Source organism: Seriola lalandi, unplaced genomic scaffold (assembly GCF_002814215.2).
Source record: "Seriola lalandi dorsalis isolate HSWRI2012SDOR001 ecotype SW California unplaced genomic scaffold, Sedor1 jcf7180002054678, whole genome shotgun sequence".
Taxonomy (NCBI): Eukaryota; Metazoa; Chordata; class Actinopteri; order Carangiformes; family Carangidae; genus Seriola; species Seriola lalandi.
This window is the reverse complement of record NW_019525231.1, coordinates 1,766,076-1,788,752: the sequence shown is the minus strand read 5'-3', so window position 1 is coordinate 1,788,752 and position 22,677 is coordinate 1,766,076. Positions and strand designations below refer to the sequence as shown.

Below are 22,677 nucleotides of genomic sequence, written 5' to 3'. Positions count from 1 at the left end.
TAACACAAAAACAACACAATATCACACTGAAAAGAATCAATACACCTGTAAAAAAGCTGCCATTTATTAAACTGAAACACCTGCTCAGGAGGCTTTTTTTTCTAACAGCTTTTATCCTAAAACAAAACAGCTTTTTTTTTCTCCAAGCCCACTCTGTTGAATTAACATATCAGGATTATTCAGTCTCAGTCTCACACAGCCATGGATTCACTCGGAGCAAAGAGCCCTAGGTCGATTTTAAAATGCTGATCAGCTGTATATTTGAGTTAAGATGTACAGTGGAAAGAAGTAGGAGGGGAAACAGAGGGAGCCTGAGAAGTAGGCATAGAGATGGAGACAGAGAGAGACAAGGGAGTGTGTGTGTCTGTGTGTGTGTGTGTGTGTGTGTGTGTGTTTGTGTGTGTGTGTGTGTGTGTGTGTGTTTGTGTGTGAAGCAACTGAGAAAGAGACAGAGACAAGGAGACAGCTCCCAGCAGAACTCTAAAACAACAACGTGTCTTGCTGACGGATGATACGCAGAGGCCGGCTGGCCAGCCATGCGAGCAACCCATTCCCTCCTGGACAACCTGTCACAGAATAGGATCCACATCAGCAGTGCAAGAGGAGGAGAGGAGCGGGAAGGAAAGGGAGAAAGAAAGGGAGAAGGAGGGAAAGGGAATGTCAGATGAGGAGAGAAAAGGGTACAAGAGGAATAGGTGAGAAGGGAGGAGATGGCACGATAAGGGGAAGACGTAGATCAGTGGGGGAGAAAGACGAGAAGCAGGGAGGCGAAGTGAATCAGAGAGGAGGCCAGGGAGATTTGAAAAGGGCAGTTAAGCCTACTTCCTCAATTATTCATTTAGAAATCGATACAACCCCGTACGCAGCAGCGAGGGCGGTTAAAGAACGAACGTCAGAGGAGAAGGTGGATGGCAGAATTTCAAGTGATTTCGTTTTTTAATTTGTCATCAATTATTTAGCGTTTGGATATTTGTGATTTCCAAACAGCCTTTACTGTACTTTCTGACAAGTTGACTGTGGGGTTATGAGAAAAAGGATGTGAATGTTGTGGCCTGAGAGGTCAGACTGCGCTCAGTGCTGTTTTAATGCAGAGATGGAGAGAGTTAAGCTGAAAACTCAAAGACAAGCATGAGTGTTGTGTGGGGAATGTGTTCTTAAATGACCTGCCTGGATTAGGGAGAAGGTTGTAAAAGAAAAGAAAATGGTTGTTAAAATAACAATAAAAATACGTCATGGATTTACATTCCAGATCAAGCTCTTCCTCTTGTTTTTAATGTGTTGCTGTTAAGTTGTAAGGCTAGGAAAGCTGCTGACTGGTATAACAAGAGAAAATACACATAAAGTGAGGGCAAGAGCCTGTTGTTTGTGATCAGATCCCACCCATTAAACCCCCTGACTCATCAGGTCCTCGCAGCCTCCTCTCCCAACTTCCCCTTTGTGTGCCATGGCCAGAGGGATCGAGGGATAGATCTCTTAAATGTCATGAAGACTGATGGCGGGTGTGTTAAAGTGTGGTGACATTACTGCCTCTACTCTCCCTCTTCCTAAGTCAGGCTTGTCTGCCTTCTGCACTGACATTTCGCCGGCCGTGTTTACGTGGGACTCGCCGGCCAAGATGTCACTCTAAGATTTATAGCTGTGAACACTGACTGGTGGAGCGGAGAGAAGGTGTGTGCAACCAGGTAGACAGAAGCGGAGAACAAATGAATTTGAGCATTCATCGGCTTTCCATCTTCTCGCTTTCCTTTTTTTAACTTTCATCTCCTTCTCTTTCCCTAGATATCCACTGTCATCTCCTTTGTACTGTGAAATTCTTTTCCCCTCCAGTCTAGCTTTTTTTTTTTTGTCGAAAACAACTGACTCTCTTCTTATGTTTCAGCTTCTCTTTTCTCTTTATTTCTCTACTCTTCTCATTATCTAGTTGTTTAGTTGTTTAAGAGAATGACCAAGGTACGTTTAACCATTTGGTTTTTTTTGGTGCAATTGACACTTGCAGAAACCAGAAACAGTTTGTGCTACAGTTCTTTGTGGTGAGTGAAATTCTAGTATTATTTTATTTATATGTTAGCACTAATTAACAGGTATCAGTGTCTGCGCCCACTGTACATGGCTTGTTAGCTAAGCTTGTTAACTAGGTAATTATTATTATTATTATTATTATTATTCTTTAACCAAAAAACAAACAGTTAAAACATACCTTGGTATACTAATAATACTTAGCAGTATTATACATTTTTGTTATTGTCAAGAAATCCTATAAAAAGACCTCTGAAGATGTAAACCTTTAAAAACTGGCCACAAATTTATATTTATATATTTGTTTTACGAGTGAGTCCCCCATTCGTGGATCTCTTACACATGCGATGTGTTGCTAACTGTCAGTCATTAACATAGCTCAGTCGTTAACAGGAAAATAAGTTCACACAGTTTCACCGACGCCAACCGATCATGTGAAATTTCACCAGTCATTTTTTAAATTATTCTGCTCATGTTTTCAGTTTTTCTTGTTCCTGTCTTCTATTGTCGTCTATATATCATCTCTTTTTTTTTTACCCTTAATTTCAGCTTCTTTTCTACATCTTTTCAAAAATGAATCTATTATGAATCACCTAAATAATCCTGGCCATCATATTTTTAAATAGACTCACTGTAAGTGATGAAAGTGGCGCTGTGACAACTGCGTGTCTCAAATCACAGTTTCTCCAAGTCCTGATTTCTCCCCTGGGGAGATACACAGACCAAATGACAAAAATTTAAAGCTTGCACTTCCAATGCAAATTCTATTTTGCTTTAAACACAATTTTACTACTTGTTAAATGCCACTTTTACGTTCCTGGTCGGCAACATGAGATGAAAAGAGAATAGTCGGAGGGGAAAATGTGACCAAATGCAGGATACAAAAGGAAGAACAACATAAGAGCGCAACTTTTCTCATGGTTCAATGTCACGGACATGTACCACATAACTCTGTGTGGTGATTCCCTGTGAGACATGAAGTCACGTCTCAAGGGCGTTGTTTTTCCTTCCTTTATGGGTTGCATGAAAAACGTCCTTTCTCCCCCGCTGCACCCCAGTATGCCGGGTGTGACCCACATAAAAGGAACAATAGCTCCAGCCTATGTGCTTACTGTTTGTACACACATCATATGTCATGATGCATGACTGCCATCATCGAATGGTGGGGACATCAACTTCCTCTGTGGGAGCAGCTCTGCTGTATAATGTGTGGGATGCATCATTCATCAGCCTCTGCACCAACCTCCAACCACCACAATCTCTCAGTGTGAAGAAGTGATCTGTCATGCTGGCAAGGTGGCACACTGAGTCCCACTAAAACATACACTGTGAATTGTTTCTCTGTGTAATGAACTACATCTCACTGATGTCATGTGTGACTGTTTGCTCTGAATACACACCGATTAAAACCACTAATTGGTTTTAATGTTGTGACTGATTGCTGTATATACATACAAACACACACAAACACTAAGAATCAACCTTGTTATTTGAATGAGAAATGAAAATGCATGTTTGACATTATCCAATCAACTCTGGAAAAGTTTTATGAGTCCAGTGGGTCACATCATTTCCTCACACATAATCTTGCAATAGCTGAAAATCTGAAAACAATTACAGACACTGGAAGCACAAGGTTTTTCAACTTCTTTGCGGTACACTGTAAACTGAAATGCAACCGCACTACATTGTGCACCAGCACTGCCTGGACGCTCACACTAATCACAGGCTAAATGAGTAATAATAATAATAATGAATATTGGCTTTAATAGATAAACATATTGCTTCATCCTCTGTGTTTATTTCTGTGTGTTGTGTCACCATACCATCAACACACCTCTGAGTCCAGATTAGAGTGAGTGAGTGAGTGAGTGAGTGAGTGAGTGAGTGAGTGAGTGAGTGAGTGAGTGAGTGAGTGAGTGAGTGAAAGAATTAGGAATGCTTAGAGAACACAAATAAAAACTTAATGCCAGGCTGAAAAACAGTGTATAACTGTCTGTTGTTTGTCTGCTGGGTGTGGTCAGCACTGTGCTCTACTACATCTGTAACCACACCCAGCAGTGATGTCACAGTGTACCGACCACACCCTGTAGTACTACATCACTGCAGCAAGAAGACAAGTTACACGGGTGTAGATCAGAAAAAAAATTATTTTAAAGAATTAATTTGCTGTTGATGTTCATTATTGTCTAATGAAGCTTAGTGAAACTTCAGTCAGGAAGACTATCTCCTTGCGCATGCTTTCTAAGTCACAAGCAACGTTTCCCACTATCTATAAGCTCCACCCACTCATTCACGTCTTCGCCCAATCACAACCGTACATGGTGGCCTTCAGCCAACCACCTGTAAGCTGTCAAACTTTAAAAATTGTCTCTCTCTCTGCTGTCATTCAGCTGTCATTGCAGCACCACAAAGACTCTGCGACCCACTTCCACCCCTTCTCCACCACAACCATAGACACCAGATCATCTCCAATCAAACCATCCAATCAGAAGTTTCCCTCATGAAGACCTTCCCATTCACAAGCTCCATTCCTCATCACCACCACCAGTGTCTAGACTCTGGGGGAAGATTCCTCTTAAACCTATGGATCTCGTCCATGGTGATCCACTTCCTGCCGAGGTCTAAGTGCCAAAGTCTAATCCTTCTGTTCACAATGAATTTCATTCTACTTGAATTCTCATACTCTCTTGTTCTTCTTATTAGCCTCTCCTGATTGAAATAATGCAATGCACAAAGGAATGGCAGCTCATGGTGGATCTTGGGAAACAAAAAACAAATATATATATATATTAATTTTCTTGCTTGAAATCTGTCAGCTACTGTCACATATGGCATCATTTCCCGTCAGAGCAAATCAAGTACATTCATTTAATTTATACTAACAGCAAAAAAGTATACCATTAAGTAGTACATAAATCTCAATTTTTACAATTTTGAGATACTTGGGGACATATTATGCTTCATAATACTTCTACTCCATAGCATTTCAGTTTTTATTCCTTTTCAAATATCTCTGGTTAGAAGTCTCTTCTCAGATTAATATTTTACATTAAAAAAAATGTTGCAATAATAAAATAAAACGCATAATTAAACATTTAAACTTGCCTAGAGTACATGAATTAGTTAACACAGGCATGGAGCCTCAAACTACAACAGTAAAATGCTATTTGTATGTATTAACAAACAAAGGTTGTGTATGATAATATCATAATACTTTAGAATTAATCATTTTACTTTTGCTATTTTATGTTTATTTTTCTGATGATACTTCAGCTGTGCTTAAGTAGGATTTGAATACAGGGCTTTTACTTTTATTTTTTATGGTAGTTTTACTTAAGAAAAGGATGAGAGTATTTCTTCCACTACTGCTGTTTACAGCCAGTTTATGTGGTAAAGAATTGGGATACATTGTGTCTGAAGGTGATGATAAGACCATGTTTTATTAATCCTTTAATGCTAGAATATTCAAATTATCTACCTCACAGTATCTGCTATATCTTCCTCTCATTTTTCTTTTAAGCTCCATTACCAGGTCATCTCTTGTCTTTGCTCCAGCACAACACAGCCTGCTGCAGATGCCTTTGTAAGTCAGACAGACAAATATCATATCCTCTTTCAGCCCTGTGAGGTTTTCTTCTTCCTCTTTTCCTCTCTCCCTGCCTGCCAGGCTCCACCAGTCTTTCAGTCCTGCCTGCTCTCCGGGCTCCGCAGCCCAGTCAGTCATGATGAATGTGGAACAGGGCCCAGCCCAGGCTCCTGCCATTACCCTGTGACAATTTATTACCCTTTATCTGTGGGCACAATTAACCCAGGCCCAGGAAATAGGGACTTATCAGTCCTTCATTACCAGGACCTGCCCATGTCCCCATCCCTCTCTGTCACCTGACACACGCACCCTCACATACAAACACACACACGCACGCACACTTCTCGGTTTATGTTTGCTTTTAGTTTCTCTTTTTGTACATAGCCTGCTGTTTCTCATGCCATCTCCAGTGTACCCATACAATCTCTCTCTCTCTCTCTCTCTCTCACACACACACACACACACACACACACACACACACACACACACACTTTGATATTCTGTGAGATTTTATTTTTATACTAAGATGATGAGCACCCAGAGTAACTTTACAGCTCCGGTGTTCTCATCTGTGTTTTTATGACCCGTTACATTTACACACAACTGACCTAAAGCAGAACGGAGAAACGGAAACGTCCTCACTGTCCACAGTTTTCATTGGAACAGCTTTTTACTGAAAAAAATTGTTCCAGTGAAATTTCTTGAGAGTTGGTTCTGGGGAGTTTCCAGAGTAATGGAGACATTGTTTCTGAAACTACTCTTGCTGTGGATATTTTTTTTCAGAGAGGTGACCATAAGAAAATACATTCATCTCAACTAGAGCAGCAGAAATTCCAAAGCCTGGGCAAATTGAACCTAATGACTAGATTACACCACTTCTTTATTTTTTTTAATTTTGTTTTAATTTTAACTTGGGTAAACTGAACCGTTGTGATACAGATGGGCCAACATTGTCATAATAACAATGCCTGAATTTCCTGTTATTGTAAAGTGATTAAATGTTGGGGATGACTGTTATTTTCTGAGGAAATTTTGCAGGCAATATATTTTTGAGAGGCAATTACTAATTTACTCATTTGGATTTAACTACACTGTTGATTTTACACAGCTACAACAGTCTAATTATGGCCTAAAAACGTGATTTCAAATCTCAAGTTTTTCTCTTTGAAATTCAATATTCATGACCAAATAAGCAACTATCGGAGTTAAAGATGGGGGAAAATATTAACTTTTGGTGTTAATTATAAAGATTATAAGTAATTAAGATCATAAGAAGTATTTTCCCTGCAGACAATCACTCAGAGAAGCCACTTGTATGTGCGTAACAGCATCTCAGTGTAAAGTCTATGGGCAGAGCAGGATGGTTTGGGCAGGGCCAGCACGTAAACCCAGTTTACGGCTTATGCACTGGGAGGGCGACATTCATTGAAATGAAAAGGTGCCATCTTAGAGTCTGGTATCCAGTTCTTATCCATGCTGAAGTCTGATTGGTGCAGGGAAGTATTTGACATCACCTTTTTCCATCTGAGCCTCGCCCTCCTTAAACCAGTAAAAAGAGCTCAGACCAAAACACAAATACACAAATCTCTCATATGAAACGACCGAAACAGTTCAAACTTTGCCATAAAATGTAGTACTCACGTAGGGAACCTGTCTCCCGTAGAGAGATGCTGATTGAGAGAACATTACATTTAAGCTACATCACAATATTATGATAATGAGAAATCTAGATTAGTCAGTTTCCTCATGTTATCGCTATATTGTTCTCAGCTGTTCATGGCAGTAATATAATCTGTAGGAGTACCTTTGTGTGAATGATAGGACTAATCTCTACACATTATCCATGCATGTCTGGGGTATATCCTCCCAGTGTGCATCCAGTCATCACACAATAGCCTACTATGTACGCCACAGGCCAGGTTGCTATTCAGGCTTATTCAAAGCTAATCGGTGCCAGTCTATGAGCAATTGTCATTGGCACCAGCAACTGGCGACTGCTGATATTTTAGACTGCGCTGCAAAATGAAGGACCAGTATAAAAGCCACAGTCAATCAGGTCCGAGGTGAGCCAGCTCTCCTGCAGTCGTGGCCCCGACCAGTCTTCACTGGAAGCACCCGGGCTCTGCAGTCACATAAACTGCTGCTTGTAAATATTATATAAGAGTATGAAGTTGACTAATGAATGCAGGCCCTGTCCAGTTTGCCAAGAGCAGGAGGATGATGACAGCCAGGCTTAACAATACAGACATTTAGGAGAGCTGTTATGTATTTGTGTGTGTGGGTGTGAGTTTGGGAGGTGTTCTTCATTTGCAGCCTTACAGGCTTATAAAGCGATCAAAACTAAGTTCATGTGTTACATAAACAAGATATGTTGAATGATTTATAAAATCCATCTGCCCTTTGCTCTCTGATTCTTTTATTCCTTCCTTCAGCTAAACATTTTCTTATCCGTCTTGAAATCTATAACAGCTCTTCCTCCTATAGAAGACATCCCCCGTGAGTCTGTGTGTCTGTATTTGTCAACATACATTACAGTCACATACAGTATCTAACTCCATTTTGGCAATGATAACTTTCCCTTGTTAAGCTGGTGGGGAGCTGACTGAAAAGCCGGGGTCCATGTGGGAGCTGACTCTGGAGATGCAGTCGCTGGAAGCAAAGAAGAATCAGAAAAGCCAAGACTCCTGCTGCTAACTGATAACAACGTAAACAAATAGTCCTAGTTAGACATCCCTCTTGCCTTCCTCTCTGCACCATATATTCCACTGCATGTGGTTTACAAATTGAACAAATTAGAGGACACATATTTCAAACGATGCAAAGAGTCCGCACATGCCAAAGCGTGTCCACCTGCAGCCTCGAATTGACCAGATTTCTCGCCCTAAAGGAATCTCTCCGATAAAAATGGTATTACAGTGTTTACCTCCTCCTCTCCTGTAGGCTGCAGACAGAGACAGACAAGGATCTAAGAGAGCAGGCAGGCAGTCATTTTGGATAAAAGGATGAATTCAGCAAGGAGCACATTCAACCCCAAAGGACCTGGGGCAGCGGCTTGTTATTCTAACACAGATGTTTCCTCAAAGACACAGTTTGCGAGATGTACGTTCAGAAGAATATCTCAAATGTCACCATGAAATGAGCAGCAAGAAACTCCTCTGCGGAAACAGCCTTCATAATAGAACACTATTCCCATCTATGGAGCTTTGAAAATCTGGTGTCTTGACAAACACAAAAAGAGGATCTTAAAGCTCATAACTCCTTCTCCCAGAGGCACGCCACTAAAACTGCAACAGCTTGTGTGTTGTTTGGTTGTCTTGCCAGGAGAAGGGAAGGTAGCAAGCATCAAGGCGTGCTGGAGGCAACATGCCCAAACAAACGTCCACTGGCAGGCGGCGCTTTCTTTACAACTTACAAACTGCATCTTTAAGCAAAGATTAGCTTAAGGATTACAGGGCCGGATGCTTTTAGCTCCTTGAGAGTGCTCGATCTCTTTCCTCAGAGAATTATCCTCCCTCCCTTTTCACTCATCCTTTATACTCATTAAACAGAATGGAGATGTGTGATAGAGCAGGGAGGGAGAGAGAGACGGAAAGACAGAGGGAGAGGGTGAAAGAGAGAGAATTAGAGTCTCTGACACCCTGCTAATTGAGCGATCTCCTTTGTGCCCGGCCCAGCCTGCCAAGTTTTAATTAGCAACTAATCAAATCAATATGGAGGCTGCCAAGCGAAGAGGAAAGCACCTAGATTGTGGGATGGCTGCCTGGATCACAGCTGCCTCTGACCTTTGCACCTGGAGGTTGTTTTTTTTTTTTTTTTTGTTTCATGGCTATAGATGATACTGGCCAGAGTTGCTGATGGTGGGTAGATCTTTTCTGTAAGAGAAGGATGAAGCGATGCTGAGACAGGCGGGGTAATGATATCTGGCATTACCCAGCTGCTTAAACAGAGGGGGAAACCTGTGAGCTCAGAAATGTTTTCTTCTAAGATGTCCGTTTGCATGAGGGGAAACTATGGAGTCGAAGTTATTCTTTTGAAAGCAGCTGTGTCCACCCGGTAACTTTTCACATGCGAGCATAAATACCAAGGGCGTTCTTAATCGAATGAGGCGTCAAAGAGGAGGGTGTGTACGGATGCACATCTGCTCTGGATACACACACGTTTGCAAATAAATTCTGACATTTTCACATGAATTGATGACACATACAGTACCTGCACGCACGCACTCTCCGTCCTCCACCAGACACATCGAGCCTCCAACAAACACTTGAAAAGTGTTAATTACAGAGAAACCTGATGTGATGTGTTGTGTGCCATCTTCAGAGACATCCACATACGCTGGAGATGAAAGGCAGAGCCACTTCTGCTCTCTCATCTGCCTCGGGAAGCTGTCAACACATCCTGACCTCCCCTGGAGGCGTCCAGCTGGGTCTGACGTCTTCTAGAGCCCAGGGGCCCCCCCCGGCTCCTACAGCTGCTACCTCTCTCTCTCTTGGTCAAACACACACAAATACATAAACACTCAAATGCACTTTCATAAATAAATTAAAAAACACACACATAAAAGTACAAAGATTCACATGTGCCCCAGAACTCTAACATCTTTCCAGTTGCAGTTACGTGCACACACATCTTGTCACACGGGCCCCTCAGACTACAAGTGTTCTTCACTCACAATAAGCACAAAGTCAAAGTATTCGTCGCTGTTCCTGGCCTGTGATATTTAGGTTTCATTTCCCCGCGAAGACGTGATGATGTAATTGGGATGCGATGCCATTTTTTACAAAGTCTCTGGTGCGTTGAGGGTGTCAGGGTTTCAAATTACACAAGCATCCCAACTGAAAAATCTCACCACAAATACACTCAGCAGCAGAGCACCGTGGTCAGAGGAGTGGGTTAACATAAAGTATGTATGTGTATGTGTATCCATCAGGTGTTAGACGATGATCAAAGCATCAACAAATTTCACAATAACTGTCGCTAAATACAGGAAATGCCGAAACAGCAACAAGTGCACCCACAGCAGATTGTTGTACGGCAAACATAAGACAGCATGGTGAAGTAAAAGACGGGTGCCAGGCTAAAAACAATTTGTCTATCATTGCATTTCGAGATAAGATTGTATGTGCTGTGAGGATTTTATTCTGCAATGGCCCTGAATCTTCAGAATGCTTGGAGGCATGTTGAAACTGTTAACACATTTAGTAAAAATCCTTGGCTTTCAGAAAGCTCTATTTTATTTTGATAGGAATTCTCATAATCTTTATAAAGGAAACGCTTATGTTCAGGGGGCATACTAGAAAAAGTGTTTTATTTTTGAGATACAGAGAATACACAACCTTAAAGAGGATGATTCACCACCTGCGAATAATAAACTGACTCGGATGTTGGCAGATGGGAGCCTGAAGCAGCGACTGCACAGAAAATGTCTATCAAGTATATGATGCAAGTCGGAGCTCAGGACTTGCAGGAGGTGCAGCGAACAGTTATCTGAAATCTAACGAAGAAAAAAAATACAGCGATCTTGTTCAATAGGTGCAGATTACATTTGATAATGTAATGAAATGCAGCAGTGACATGTGTTGCATTCACCATATGGCCCTATGTGATGCAATCAGATCAGACGGGGAAAAAATGACATCATTGGTTTTGGTTTCTACGTGTATTCTTCGGTGGTGGAAATTCTGAAAGGTCGCGTCCTGCACCGTGCCATCTCGCAACCGTATAACAGGGAGGGACTCACATGCACTAACATGTGTCACACGTGTGACCAGACTGGCTACCAAGACTAACAACAGAGAAGCTCAATTACAAGACAAGCAGAGGGAGTGTGACTGTTCTCTGCCCAGGACGCCATTACTCCACTATTTCTTTCCATAGAAAATAATTGTTTGCTGCTACATTATTGTTAAAAATGTCATATATACATATATATATATATATATATATATATATATATATATGTATATGTAACCTTTAAGTAACATTACATACTCACTCATCATTAATTATTAAAGCCTGAACAGTAATCACTTCTTACACTGTGATTTACTGCGGGGCATCATCCACATAAGAGGCCAAACTGCACCATAATGCTCAAGGTGATCTATAGCGGACAAATGAGAGGCCTAATTAATAACAGCCTCTCGCTGGCACCTCTCGGCCTCCCTGTTATTATACGTACATTAGCAGCTTGTGTTTATTACCTGCTAATTAAACGTTGCTTAACATACAGTGAGGGAGGAGGCGGATTGGTTGCTGCAGCGTTTACCTGGACGACTTGGGCATCATCTCAGCAGCAGCAGCAGCAGCAGCAGCAGCGGCGGCGGTGGTGGTGGGACCCCCCAGTGAGCCACCGACGATGGGACCCGGAGGAGCAAAACGCCCTTGGGGACAGCCAGGGACTGCAGGGCAGAATGGATGGTTGCATTCACAGCCATAAATTCACTGTTTCCTAACTATCTCATTCATCATATGCACACCAGACTCCTCCGCACCGTGAATACACCAGCACCGCTCCTCCGTCCCTGGTTCGCCCTAGTAAATAAGGCATACAGACAGAGATAGGGCAGAGAGTGAAAAACATGAGATAAGTGTATCAGTGAAATGACCATATGACAATGCACAGCCCTCTATTTCTCCTTGGAATGTGTGCATTCCTTCGTACTGGGGTGGGAACAACCGTCCTCCTCTCCCTCTCTCTCTACAAAAGATACATTTTCATATCTTCTTCTCAGCTGGTCACCATTTATTTCAGAATTTCCTCGGGTCTTTGTAGATATGGCGTCTGTTGGAGCCGTGTTGGGTGGTGGAATAAATCACATGGCTGGATGTAGAATGCAGAATATGATCTCTTGCAACACCAGTGCGGTAACATAAACAAGATGTTTGTGCAGAAGGAGCCGTGCCTGAGACTCTGTAACCTTATAAACTGAAATCCCTTTTATGTTGTTGTTTACACTCATGCAAAGGTTTTTTTTGTCTGCTTTTGATTTTGACTCTCACTGTAAATGCAAATTTGTTGTGACAGAGAATGGTGTTGATCAAAGTTTAAATAATTCCTCTCCTTTTATTACATTTTTAGTTGAATGAAAAAACCCTGACTTTGCTGATGAGCTTTATTGTTTCTTCAAACAGATCTTATAAAGATCCTGTCAGTGAGTCAGATTTGATATCCAACAGTCTTTGTTTCCCACTCTGTTTGGATCTTGTTATTAAAAGTATATTTAATGTATAAATTTATAAGCAAAAAAATTGCCTCAATTCACTTTGCACATCCCCTTTCCCTTTTCCAATTGTCTTTGTTTTTCGCCCTCATTTCACTGTGACCCGCTAAGTGATTTATGGCAGCAGAAGACAATGTAGAACTGGGTATAAAAAAAAGAATTCTTTCTTTTGGATGAATCTACGTTTCATACTTTTACTGCTATTCCAATATTAATTCTGTTATCTCTGAATCAATCATAATTAGTCTTGCTGCTTGCCAACCAGCCTGGCCTGAATGCAGTATGAGGACGAGGACCGGAGGAGGGATACGCAACATGAGACATGTTTCTACTGCCCTCAAGTGTTCGCAAGAGGAACGTTATGAACAGAGGAGGGAGAAAAAGTGCTGGTATCAGACCTCTGCCGACACCATCTGTTACCCACAGTACAGCTGGATGTGGGGGCGCCATGAAAAGCGATGCCCTAGCAGGAAGCATATAAGTTTCCAGACTGATGGTCAGTCCCTCAGTTGTTCCGTGGTAATGGGTGCGATGTTTGCACAAGGACCTCGGTGTCAACTGTAAAATGTTTTCTTACTGCCAGGAATTTGCAGCAGTGAATTTGCTTTACTCCAGCTCCATCGCCATCACACTGGGAAAGAACACTGAGAGACCACAGCATCTCACAGCACACTGCTTTTTCAGCCCCAAGTCACAAAGAGAGTTCGTCGAGGCGATGAGATTTTGTCTACAGAATGAACAAAGATCAATGTGGATAGAGTGGTGCTGTTTCATCACTGGGGAAACTCATTCAGTATGTTCCCTTGAGTCCACACCTTGGCACAAATGACCTGGACTAAAGTCTTATTTTAGGATTTTTTTTTTTTTCACCATAAAGAAAAGTCATACCACTGTTGCCAGACTGCAAGAAAATTTTACTTGCTTTTAAATAGAAAAATTTATTTTAAAAAAAATGCTTTTTTAAATTCACTCCTAATGACATACAGTAAAAAAAATACCATTTTATAGAGTTGGTTGGTTTAACATGGGAACTACTTTCTAGCAGAGGCAGTAGTAAAGAGAAGCAGGGAAATAAGAGTGAATGACACATTGTTTAAATTGTTTTAAAATTTGGCAAAATATGGTTAAAAACTATATATACTAAGTATTTAAATGTGTGTGTGTGTGTGTGTGTGTGTGTGTGTGTGTGTATGTGTGTGTGTGTGTGTCTTATAATGGTTTCAACAGCCAATACATTTCTGTGTGTGTGATTTGTGTTTTATATTCCACCAGCAGGTCAAATGGTTCAACCACCTTTGATTGTGTTTGTTACTCAGATTCTGTGCCAAAGAAAATATTCGACACATAAGCATATCATCATGTGTCATCATGTTTTCATAAGTACAATATTTTCAGTCTCACGCGTTCAACAAAGGCTTGCAAAGACGTGACCAAGTCGCTCTGTCGCTCCCTCTGCCCCTGGCGCTCTCTATCAAAGCGGGCCAAACAACAGACTTTTTGTTTCTGTATTAATGTATTCTATTTGTTTTGCGAGCTGCACATCTCCTCTTCTCCTCCACAGTTGTGCTTTAAACCCTTCAGGGATATGTGAGGGATCCAGCTGACATATGGTGAATACTGGAGGGACATGTTGGAGGCTGCCAGGCTCTGGACCCAGAGTCCCCAGATGTACGGTGGCATATTGTGTTCAGGCGGACTCCATCACTGTGGTGCAAACACTGGGAGGTTTGGAAGAACGAAGCAGACCTCTCAGATGTGTTTCTGACGTCAGGTGTTTTCCTCCTCAAGCCATTTTCAGTTTTTAAAAGCCTCGGGAGCTTTTCCTCTACTCACAGTTACAGTTAGGGCTCCTTCTGGCTACTGCTTCCTCCTTTAGGAGCTAAAACAGGTGTCTGACCAAACTGTGTTAATACTTCAATATCTCCATTTAATGTGTGCTAATAAAACATGGACACATGTTTGAATTATTGAATAAATGAGGGGCCATAATGATCACATGTCCACAACTACAACAAACCATCAAAGTGATCAATGTGGGTCCAACAGCGGGAGTTACTTTTTTTTTTTGATTAAATAAAAATAATAATAATAATAATAATAATAATAATAATAATAATTACAGACAGTGGGTGTTTTATATATTGAGTATTTTTAAACGAAATGTTTTAAAATTTGACGACTTGTCCTCTTGTTAACAGCCTCCTGCTCTAACTGTTCAAAAATCCTGGCCACGTGTGAACTAGACACAGACACTTGAGATTTGCTTCATTCTGTCGAGCTGCTGACATTTACCTCACTGTGGTCAGAGGCTCATGGGAAATGGGGTCAATTAGAGGCCACTAAAAACTGGATTATTAAATTAACAGAAGATCAATTAATTAAAAATATTTACCGTCATTATCAGTAAATATGTAATAAACCAGGTGAAAGAGTTGGTTGATGCTTTAGGGCTGGTTTTGTAGTTATTTGTGTTCATTAAAACGTCAGTGCACTTTTGAATTAGATTTTTTTTTTAACTTCTGAATCAGCCTGGTTTTGTTTTTGGCTCTGTTCAACAGTTGAATTTGAACTATGAATAAACCAAGCGCGATATAGCAGTACTGACCATAACTGAAATAATGTTTCATACTTTATGAAATTCCTTTGGTAACAAACTCCCTATTTGACATTTCAGAGTTCTTCAGTTTCTTATGGCTTTTCATTTTATACCTGCAATTTAAGATTGGGTAACATACTAATCTTGATGAGCAATAAGAAACTCAAGTACATTACTTATTATCCTCTTGAAAGGGTATGTAAATGCCACCATCCAAAGCTCTGAAGTGCTGTTTCAGAGATTCTTTCTAAGCCTTTTCTGTTTCATTAGAAAGTTCAAAGTAAAGAAATATGATAAGAGACAGGAGAGAGGGGGCATTTGAGGTTTTCACCATATGGTCAGTGCTTTTAACCTACTCAGTGTTGAATTTGCTCTTTGGGAGACCGTGCCCCTGCATCTTTCAGTCAGTGCATGCCAAATAGCTCTTTGACACTAAAGCATCCTCCCTGTTGGAAAAAAAACTACAAGTAGTAACATTGCTCACAAGCTATTTAAATAATTGGTTTATTTCTTGCAGCAAAGACAGCTGACCCCCAATGCTTTAATGTCAAAAGGCTCTCTGCTAACAGAGCATTAAAGCCATATTTCTCCAGCCCTTCTGAACTCTCAGACCTTGGTATCCTGGCTGGTATCCCCGGTCTTTAAAACAGCAGCAGCGTTAAGAATTTGTTTTCTTTCCTTTACAAGGCAGCGCTTAAGTGCTGTGAAGCCATGAGGGAGGCAATCAGTCTGTGTGCTTAGCCCACAAGGAGCACTTGGACAGAGCTATTGCATTAGCAGCCTGTTACCTCTCCTCTTCAGAGTCTAATGCAAGGTCAGCAGCCAGACTCCAAAGAGGTTGGGGACGCGACAAAATACGCTGAGGACCCCTGAAAAGGTCACGAGTGAGAGGATTGCAGGGGCAGAAAGCCGGGGCTTTTTACAAGCTGGCAGCCGTGTAGCAGAGATGTAGCAGCTCTTACTAGCCACTGGGGGGGACAGCTACTACATGGATGTGCTTATTTGAGGTTTGTCTGAAGGCAGGAGCACAACTTCTGTACGCTGTCAGGTGCATACTGTTTTATAGACATGGTCCTCTGGGATGTGTCCCCTGGTCATGTCATAAAATTCTCCACTTGCTTCAGTTTTGCTGTCACAACAGGAGTCCACATGCCTCCCATAAGCTGCGATAGGGGGGATGACTGATGAATGTATTTCTCTATCTCAGTCACACACACACACACACACAGCATCAGCTGAAAAGTAATGACCATAAATGACCTTCCTCCAACTCCTTTCATCACTTCATTACTAGTGTTCAAAGTTATTTTTCATGCCTACACAGTCAAACAAGCGTTTAATTTGAGTCTTAAAAAATGCCATTAAATCTTGTCTGCACATTTAAAGCATGCTTGTTTGGTCCCTGGATCCAGCAGTCTCTTTAGTCTCTCTAGATTTGTTGTCTCATGTTGCCTTGGAAACTGGTGTTATAGTGCTTAACATTTTGTAGCTAAAACTGACATTAAACCCAAAATTAATCTTATTTGTAGTTTTACTCCATTTTCATGTCTCAGTTCTTTCATGTTGTCACTTTAGTGTACACACATATACACACACACACACACACACATACAGTAGGATCCATAAGTGTGAGACCACTTTAAGTGAATGGGAAAGTGGTCTCAAACGTTTGGACCACACTGTATATAAGCATCTCTTTGAAGATCGTGCCGCTCTGCCAGTCACATGAAATTCTTTTCTCCCACTTATATTTGACATTAAGTGAAGCTCCTGACCTGAACCTGCATGAATGTGTGCATTGCTTTGTTGCTACATAATTGGCTGATTGGATGATAGCATGAATTAACAAGTGAACAGGTGTTCCTAATAGTGTTTGGTGAGTTTTTGATCAACAGGAAAGTGTGCACATTGTACCTTTTTTGATTATTGTATGATGTTTTAATGTTTTGTCCATTATACAAACGTTTATATGTCTGTTATTTTGAGGACAGAATCAAATGTTGTTGCAGGAGTTAGATTGTCAAGTTGTGTTACCAAACACGACCAACACCCTAGTGTGCTCTCCAAGGATTTTTGTCCTGTCCAAAGGACAGTTATTGAACCTCTACAGACACCTTTTTGTATGAAATAAGTCAACAGCAGACGACCAGCTTTCCCCTGGTTGGATTTTTATTTGCAGTTCTTTACATCTTAGAAAAAGAATCCAAGGATTTTGCCTCCTGTGTGTTTCCGTCTGGCCTCTTCGTGGTCCATGATGCCAGCTGAGGTGGTCAGCACAATGTATCTGTGGAAAGAGAAGTCAACATGTTATTTGCATTACCTGAACCTATCATACTGCAAGTTTTCAAGGTAGCATTAAGACAGGCAGTACGTGAAGCATGATTCACATGCAACAGAATTAATCAACAGTTAATACATCACTTTAAAAAAATTAATTTGAATCGTCTTCACTCTGTCAGTGTAGCACGTGGAGGGGAGGCTTCTGAAAACATTGACTTTAGGGGGGGAGGTTACACACTGAACCATGTGATTAATACCAAAACAAACTTTATGACCTGCATTTCACACAAGTTTATAAACTATATGAAGACAATTTCAACTGTAGAAGAGAAAGATGTGTAACAGGGTGATGCTCTTCGTCTACAGGTCACAGCAGGGTGATGCATTTAGTGCATCTCAGACTGCTAACGTGAGCGTCATATACAACAGTGAACTGTAATCAACTCCAGGCAGGTTGGCTGTGTATAGACAGAAAAGCTTTCTGATTATGGTGTGAGCAGACAAATCAAAAGCAACAAAAACAGGCCGGTGAAACTCTGGAAGTAAAGCATGAAACCAGTCACTACACTGATGAACAACTACAGGCGACCTATTCACTGAAGCCGTGAGCCAGCCAGCACCCACTGCAGCGATCAAAACTAAATGTGATATGAGATGCAAATTTCATTTTAAATCTAAACATAATGACATCTTTATAAACACCCTGTAATCCTCAATGTACATTTTAGTCAAGCTCATGACCTTTACATGCCATTCCCTGTTGTAGCTGCTATATCCTCTAATAAAACAAAAATGTCCAATATACAATGCAGAATAAAGACTTCAAAGAAAGTTTTACTTAATACTCATGCGCAGAGAACTCCTTGTACCAGTGAAGGGTTGAAAAAAATTACTTCAAATAATTAACACCACTAAAACTAATTCAGCATGTTCAGAGGAACAGACGCCTGGTGCCTAATGAATCAATATTAGTTTAAGTTCATATTTTTCAGATTTGATGTTGATAAATGATCAATGTCTGAGCTACATGTGATGATTACACATACAAATCAAGTCATGCCAACTGCCCACCACAAATGTGCAATTATGCTCTAATTCAGGCATTTCCACGATGTATATACAAAACCCATTTAGTCAACCATTCTATATTTATGTTTTAGCCTCCTTGAATATGTACGATGTATGGATACCAGTCAGTTTGTACAAATATACAGGAAACACCATGAAGGGAGTGACAGACCCTTCGTCAAACAGTAACCATTTCTGTCACAAAAGACCAGACGTGGCTGTGTATCTACAGGGCAGTGATCCTGTGTTCATTAGCGCACAGCTTCTGGAGAGATTCTTTTCATCATTCATCTTTGCTTCCTCTGACTCAGTGACCTGTCAGACAACTAGGGATGGGAACCGAAAACCCGGTATTTAATAGACCCATGTGCTAAATTACTAAAAGACAGTAGTATTGATAAACTCTGATGTTATGGATTCATCTTTCGCTGCTATACAAATTAAGAAAACAGATTTCGTATTTATTATTGCAACCTGAAAGTTATCTTGCACATTTTATTTCACCAAGTCCATTTCTGATTTGCTAGTCCCAATCCAGAAGAGGGATCTCTCCCACAAAGCCTATGTGCGAGGGGTGGGGGTAGTATTGTCACACTGCAGTACCGTGAAGCACGCACACAACACTGAGACCCTGCTTTAAGTGACAGTGGCCGAGTGAACCAAACATTCAAAAGTGTGGTTACACTCAAGTGCAACAAGTCTTTAGCTTGAAAAGGCAGAAACATCCAGCCGAAGTCCATCACATACAGATGGAGAAATGCAGTATGACTGCCTGGCTCGATCTGTTATCCCAGGTTTGTCATGTACGCTAACAGCATGGAACCGACACAGTTAACCAAATTATACTAATGTGGGTAAATGATTAGAAGTAATCATTTGTGAAATGTTCTAAATAATGCTGTTCCAGTTTGAAACTCAAGAATGTTAATTTATAAATCAGTACATATAAATAAACCAATGTCAATTCTGTCCTTAATTTGCTTCTTTTCTATTAAAGTAAAAGAAGCGATACAAGTGTTGTTGAGAATCACATTTGATGAGCCGGATGAGCTGTTAAAATCTTAAGGATGCCCCTCCCTACAGACAACCACTGAAACAATTGTATTTAGGGCAACATTAACTGCTGTAGAAAAGAAAACTGTCAGTGAAACTTTTGCCACTGATATGCATTACCAATGCAGATCAATATTTAAAAACATGTTGAAATCAACACTACTTTCAAAAACAAGACATGTATGGCATTTTAAGATTCTGAGCCTTAACTGACCGACTATCCATAAATCTCTTGATTAAATCAACTATGTATCAATTTCTCTTAACCACTATAGAGTGATGAGCAAGAGAAAGCACGATGACAGGACACACTTCACACCGCTGCTGTAACTCTGATCAAGAGACCAGGACTGGAGACCATTGGGACTGATAATGTCAACAAGCTTTACTCTAAAAACAAGTCTTAACTCTCATTTCCAGTTCACTCACCCATACATTACTTTGACATTTCAGTTTATAAACTGTACAATAGAGTCAGTGTACAGGGATTCTCACCCAAACTGTCTAGAGGGCAGCAGGTTGTTCTGCCACTTCTCAAGGTCCTTGAGCTGGAGATCAAAACGTGGACTGATCACACCACACTGAAAGAGGAAAAAAACAACAACATCTGGTTCACACTCCACCCATACAAGGTACCAAACACATAAAAAGCTACAGGTTGAATATAATAAGATGTTCCATCTGTGTTAACTTTGATAATCCACTCAGTTTGGGGCTATTGTATTTACCACTTAACATCACACAGTTAAGCACAGAGTAAAAAGAATAACAGTAGTTAGAAAACATTTTAAGTCTTGAGAGACTGGCCTGAGGGCACTGATGCAAACAGCTATACAGAACAGAGACTTCAAAAATCAAAATTTTCTGTGTAGTTTATGTTCACCCTTCGCCAGGACAAATTAGAAACAATCTTACAAATAGTGTTAACTAAAGAGGATATGCGGTAAATAGACTTTACCTTGTTCAGCCTGCCTGTGAGATTGACGACAATTTTTCCGGCTCTGTGGTCATCAATGATCTCAAACTCACCAATGTAACCTGGGGGTACAAATGACAAACATCAAGATTAAATAAACACTCACATACACCAGACCTTCCCCCTTTTGACAAGATGAGCTAGTGTCTCAGATTTGATCCAACTGAGACACCGAGTTCAACAACCATTATCACTACTTAAAGAACCTCTTCAGCTAGATGGTGACACGTTTACTTCCTCTCTTTAGTAACAAATACCTCCTTCAAGTAGGTTTACAGCAGCACATATATTAACTGGTCCAAAGCAGTGCCACTATTATGTAGCCATAGTAATAATTTAGTGTTTTCAGATCACCACAGACTCAATAGAACTAATAACTCACCGTGCTTCATCATGACGGTTAGGAAGCGCACAATAACCTTGGAGCATGGCCTGATGAGGACCTGGCGTTTCCCACGCTTCTCAGCATTGTTGATGCATTTCAGAGCATCCGCGAGAACGTTCATGCGCACCATGATGCCTACAGACATACGGGAGAAAATAATTAGGTTATTAACACATGAGCTTTAACTTTATAAAACTAAGCACCGCCTTATTACATATCCCATACTTATTCCAGTGATCCAAAACCATTCTACCTGTCAATACTTACTAGTCCAAATTAATCACATCTCTACATGATGTACCTCATACACATTGAGACTTGAAAGCTGCTTTTCCATGGAAACAGGAACACACTCAAAACAGGACCCAAATTTCAACCCCCGAAAATGTTACCGTCAAGATGTAATTCAAAATGTAAGCACAGTCTGGCTAGCACTTAATAAATCGCAACGCCTACAATTATCACAATTACCAATTAGCATCTTGGCTACCAATCATATGTGACGTTGAGTAACTGCTTTTCTGATGCCACCTGAACATTACACACAGCAGTTACCGCTTTTTTTGACTGGGATACAGTGAATAAGTCATGCACAGAAACTCCCACAAAAGCATGGTCCTTCATGAGCAGACTGTAGCTACCTAGCTTCGTCGGCTACATTAGCAAGCTATTTGCTGACATTTGCAGAAATAACGATAAACACTGGACAGGCTGCGCATAAAATGTGTTGCACATGGACATCACCGGAGAAATTAAAGTTCTCATTTTAAGAGTGGAAACACATTTATGTGGTCGCTAAGCTAACAGTTCATCAAGGCGCATTGAACGCACCGATTCCCAGGGCCGTTCAGAGACTGTTAGATGAAATCTGAAGCCCAAATATGAATTATTCTTTTCAATAATCGAAACGATAATCGTCCCAAATCATTACTATGACCGTTCGCTTCAAGATGGTCAAATAAATGTAATATTTAACATTCAGATGCTTTAGATACTTAAAAGATTGAAGGTGACAGTGGAAAAAGACATCTTACCGGTTCTGCAATATGGCGGAAAGAGGAAGTAGAAAGAAACTGCAATGCAATATGGGAAAAAAATCAAAGACATTTTCAAGTGGAGATGACCCACACCCTCACGAAAATACTGTCTCTAATCGCGTCAATAAGTAACGTAGCCTACTGTACTGTGCCCATTATAATATAAAATGCCACAAAGAGTTTTTGAATATTTAGTACGTTTTTGGTAATTCGTCTTATGACCTCGTTACTTTGATGTAATCTGAAAGTTTTTATTGAGCATATTTCAATACTTACTCAGCCTCCCGTCATCTCTACAAGGAACTTTCTGAACATGCTTTATTAAGACATTTTATTCAAATGTTGATCTTGCAACCAGATTTCCAATACACGATCTTTAGTAATTACTTGTCAGATTTAAAGCAGCGCCACCCAGCACTGAGGATGAATAACTACATGCACCATTCTTATGCAT

General features: G+C 40.7%; 1 protein-coding gene across 1 annotated transcript; it reads right to left on the bottom strand.

The window, feature by feature from the left end:
• Nucleotides 1–17,575: 17,575 nt before the first annotated feature.
• Nucleotides 17,576–22,257, bottom strand: rps15a (ribosomal protein S15a). The gene is made up of 5 exons (XM_023422173.1): nucleotides 22,221–22,257; nucleotides 21,184–21,321; nucleotides 20,784–20,863; nucleotides 20,321–20,406; nucleotides 17,576–17,708 (listed from the first exon to the last, which is right to left on the bottom strand). Exons 2-5 carry the CDS (start codon nucleotides 21,314–21,316, stop codon nucleotides 17,615–17,617), a joined length of 393 nt encoding a protein of 130 aa, XP_023277941.1. The 5' UTR covers nucleotides 21,317–21,321; nucleotides 22,221–22,257; the 3' UTR covers nucleotides 17,576–17,614.
• Between the last annotated feature and the right edge of the window lie 420 nt (nucleotides 22,258–22,677).

What these genes read in the sequence shown, in the direction of transcription:
- rps15a (XM_023422173.1), bottom strand. Translation starts at nt 21,316, where the DNA reads ATGGTGCGCATGAACGTTCTCGCGGATGCTCTGAAATGCATCAACAAT. An exon ending in AACCGTCATGATGAAGCACG is followed by an intron (nt 20,864 to 21,183) that starts GTGAGTTATTAG and finishes TTGTACCCCCAG; the next exon opens with GTTACATTGGTGAGTTTGAG. An exon ending in TCACAGGCAGGCTGAACAAG is followed by an intron (nt 20,407 to 20,783) that starts GTAAAGTCTATT and finishes TTCCTCTTTCAG; the next exon opens with TGTGGTGTGATCAGTCCACG.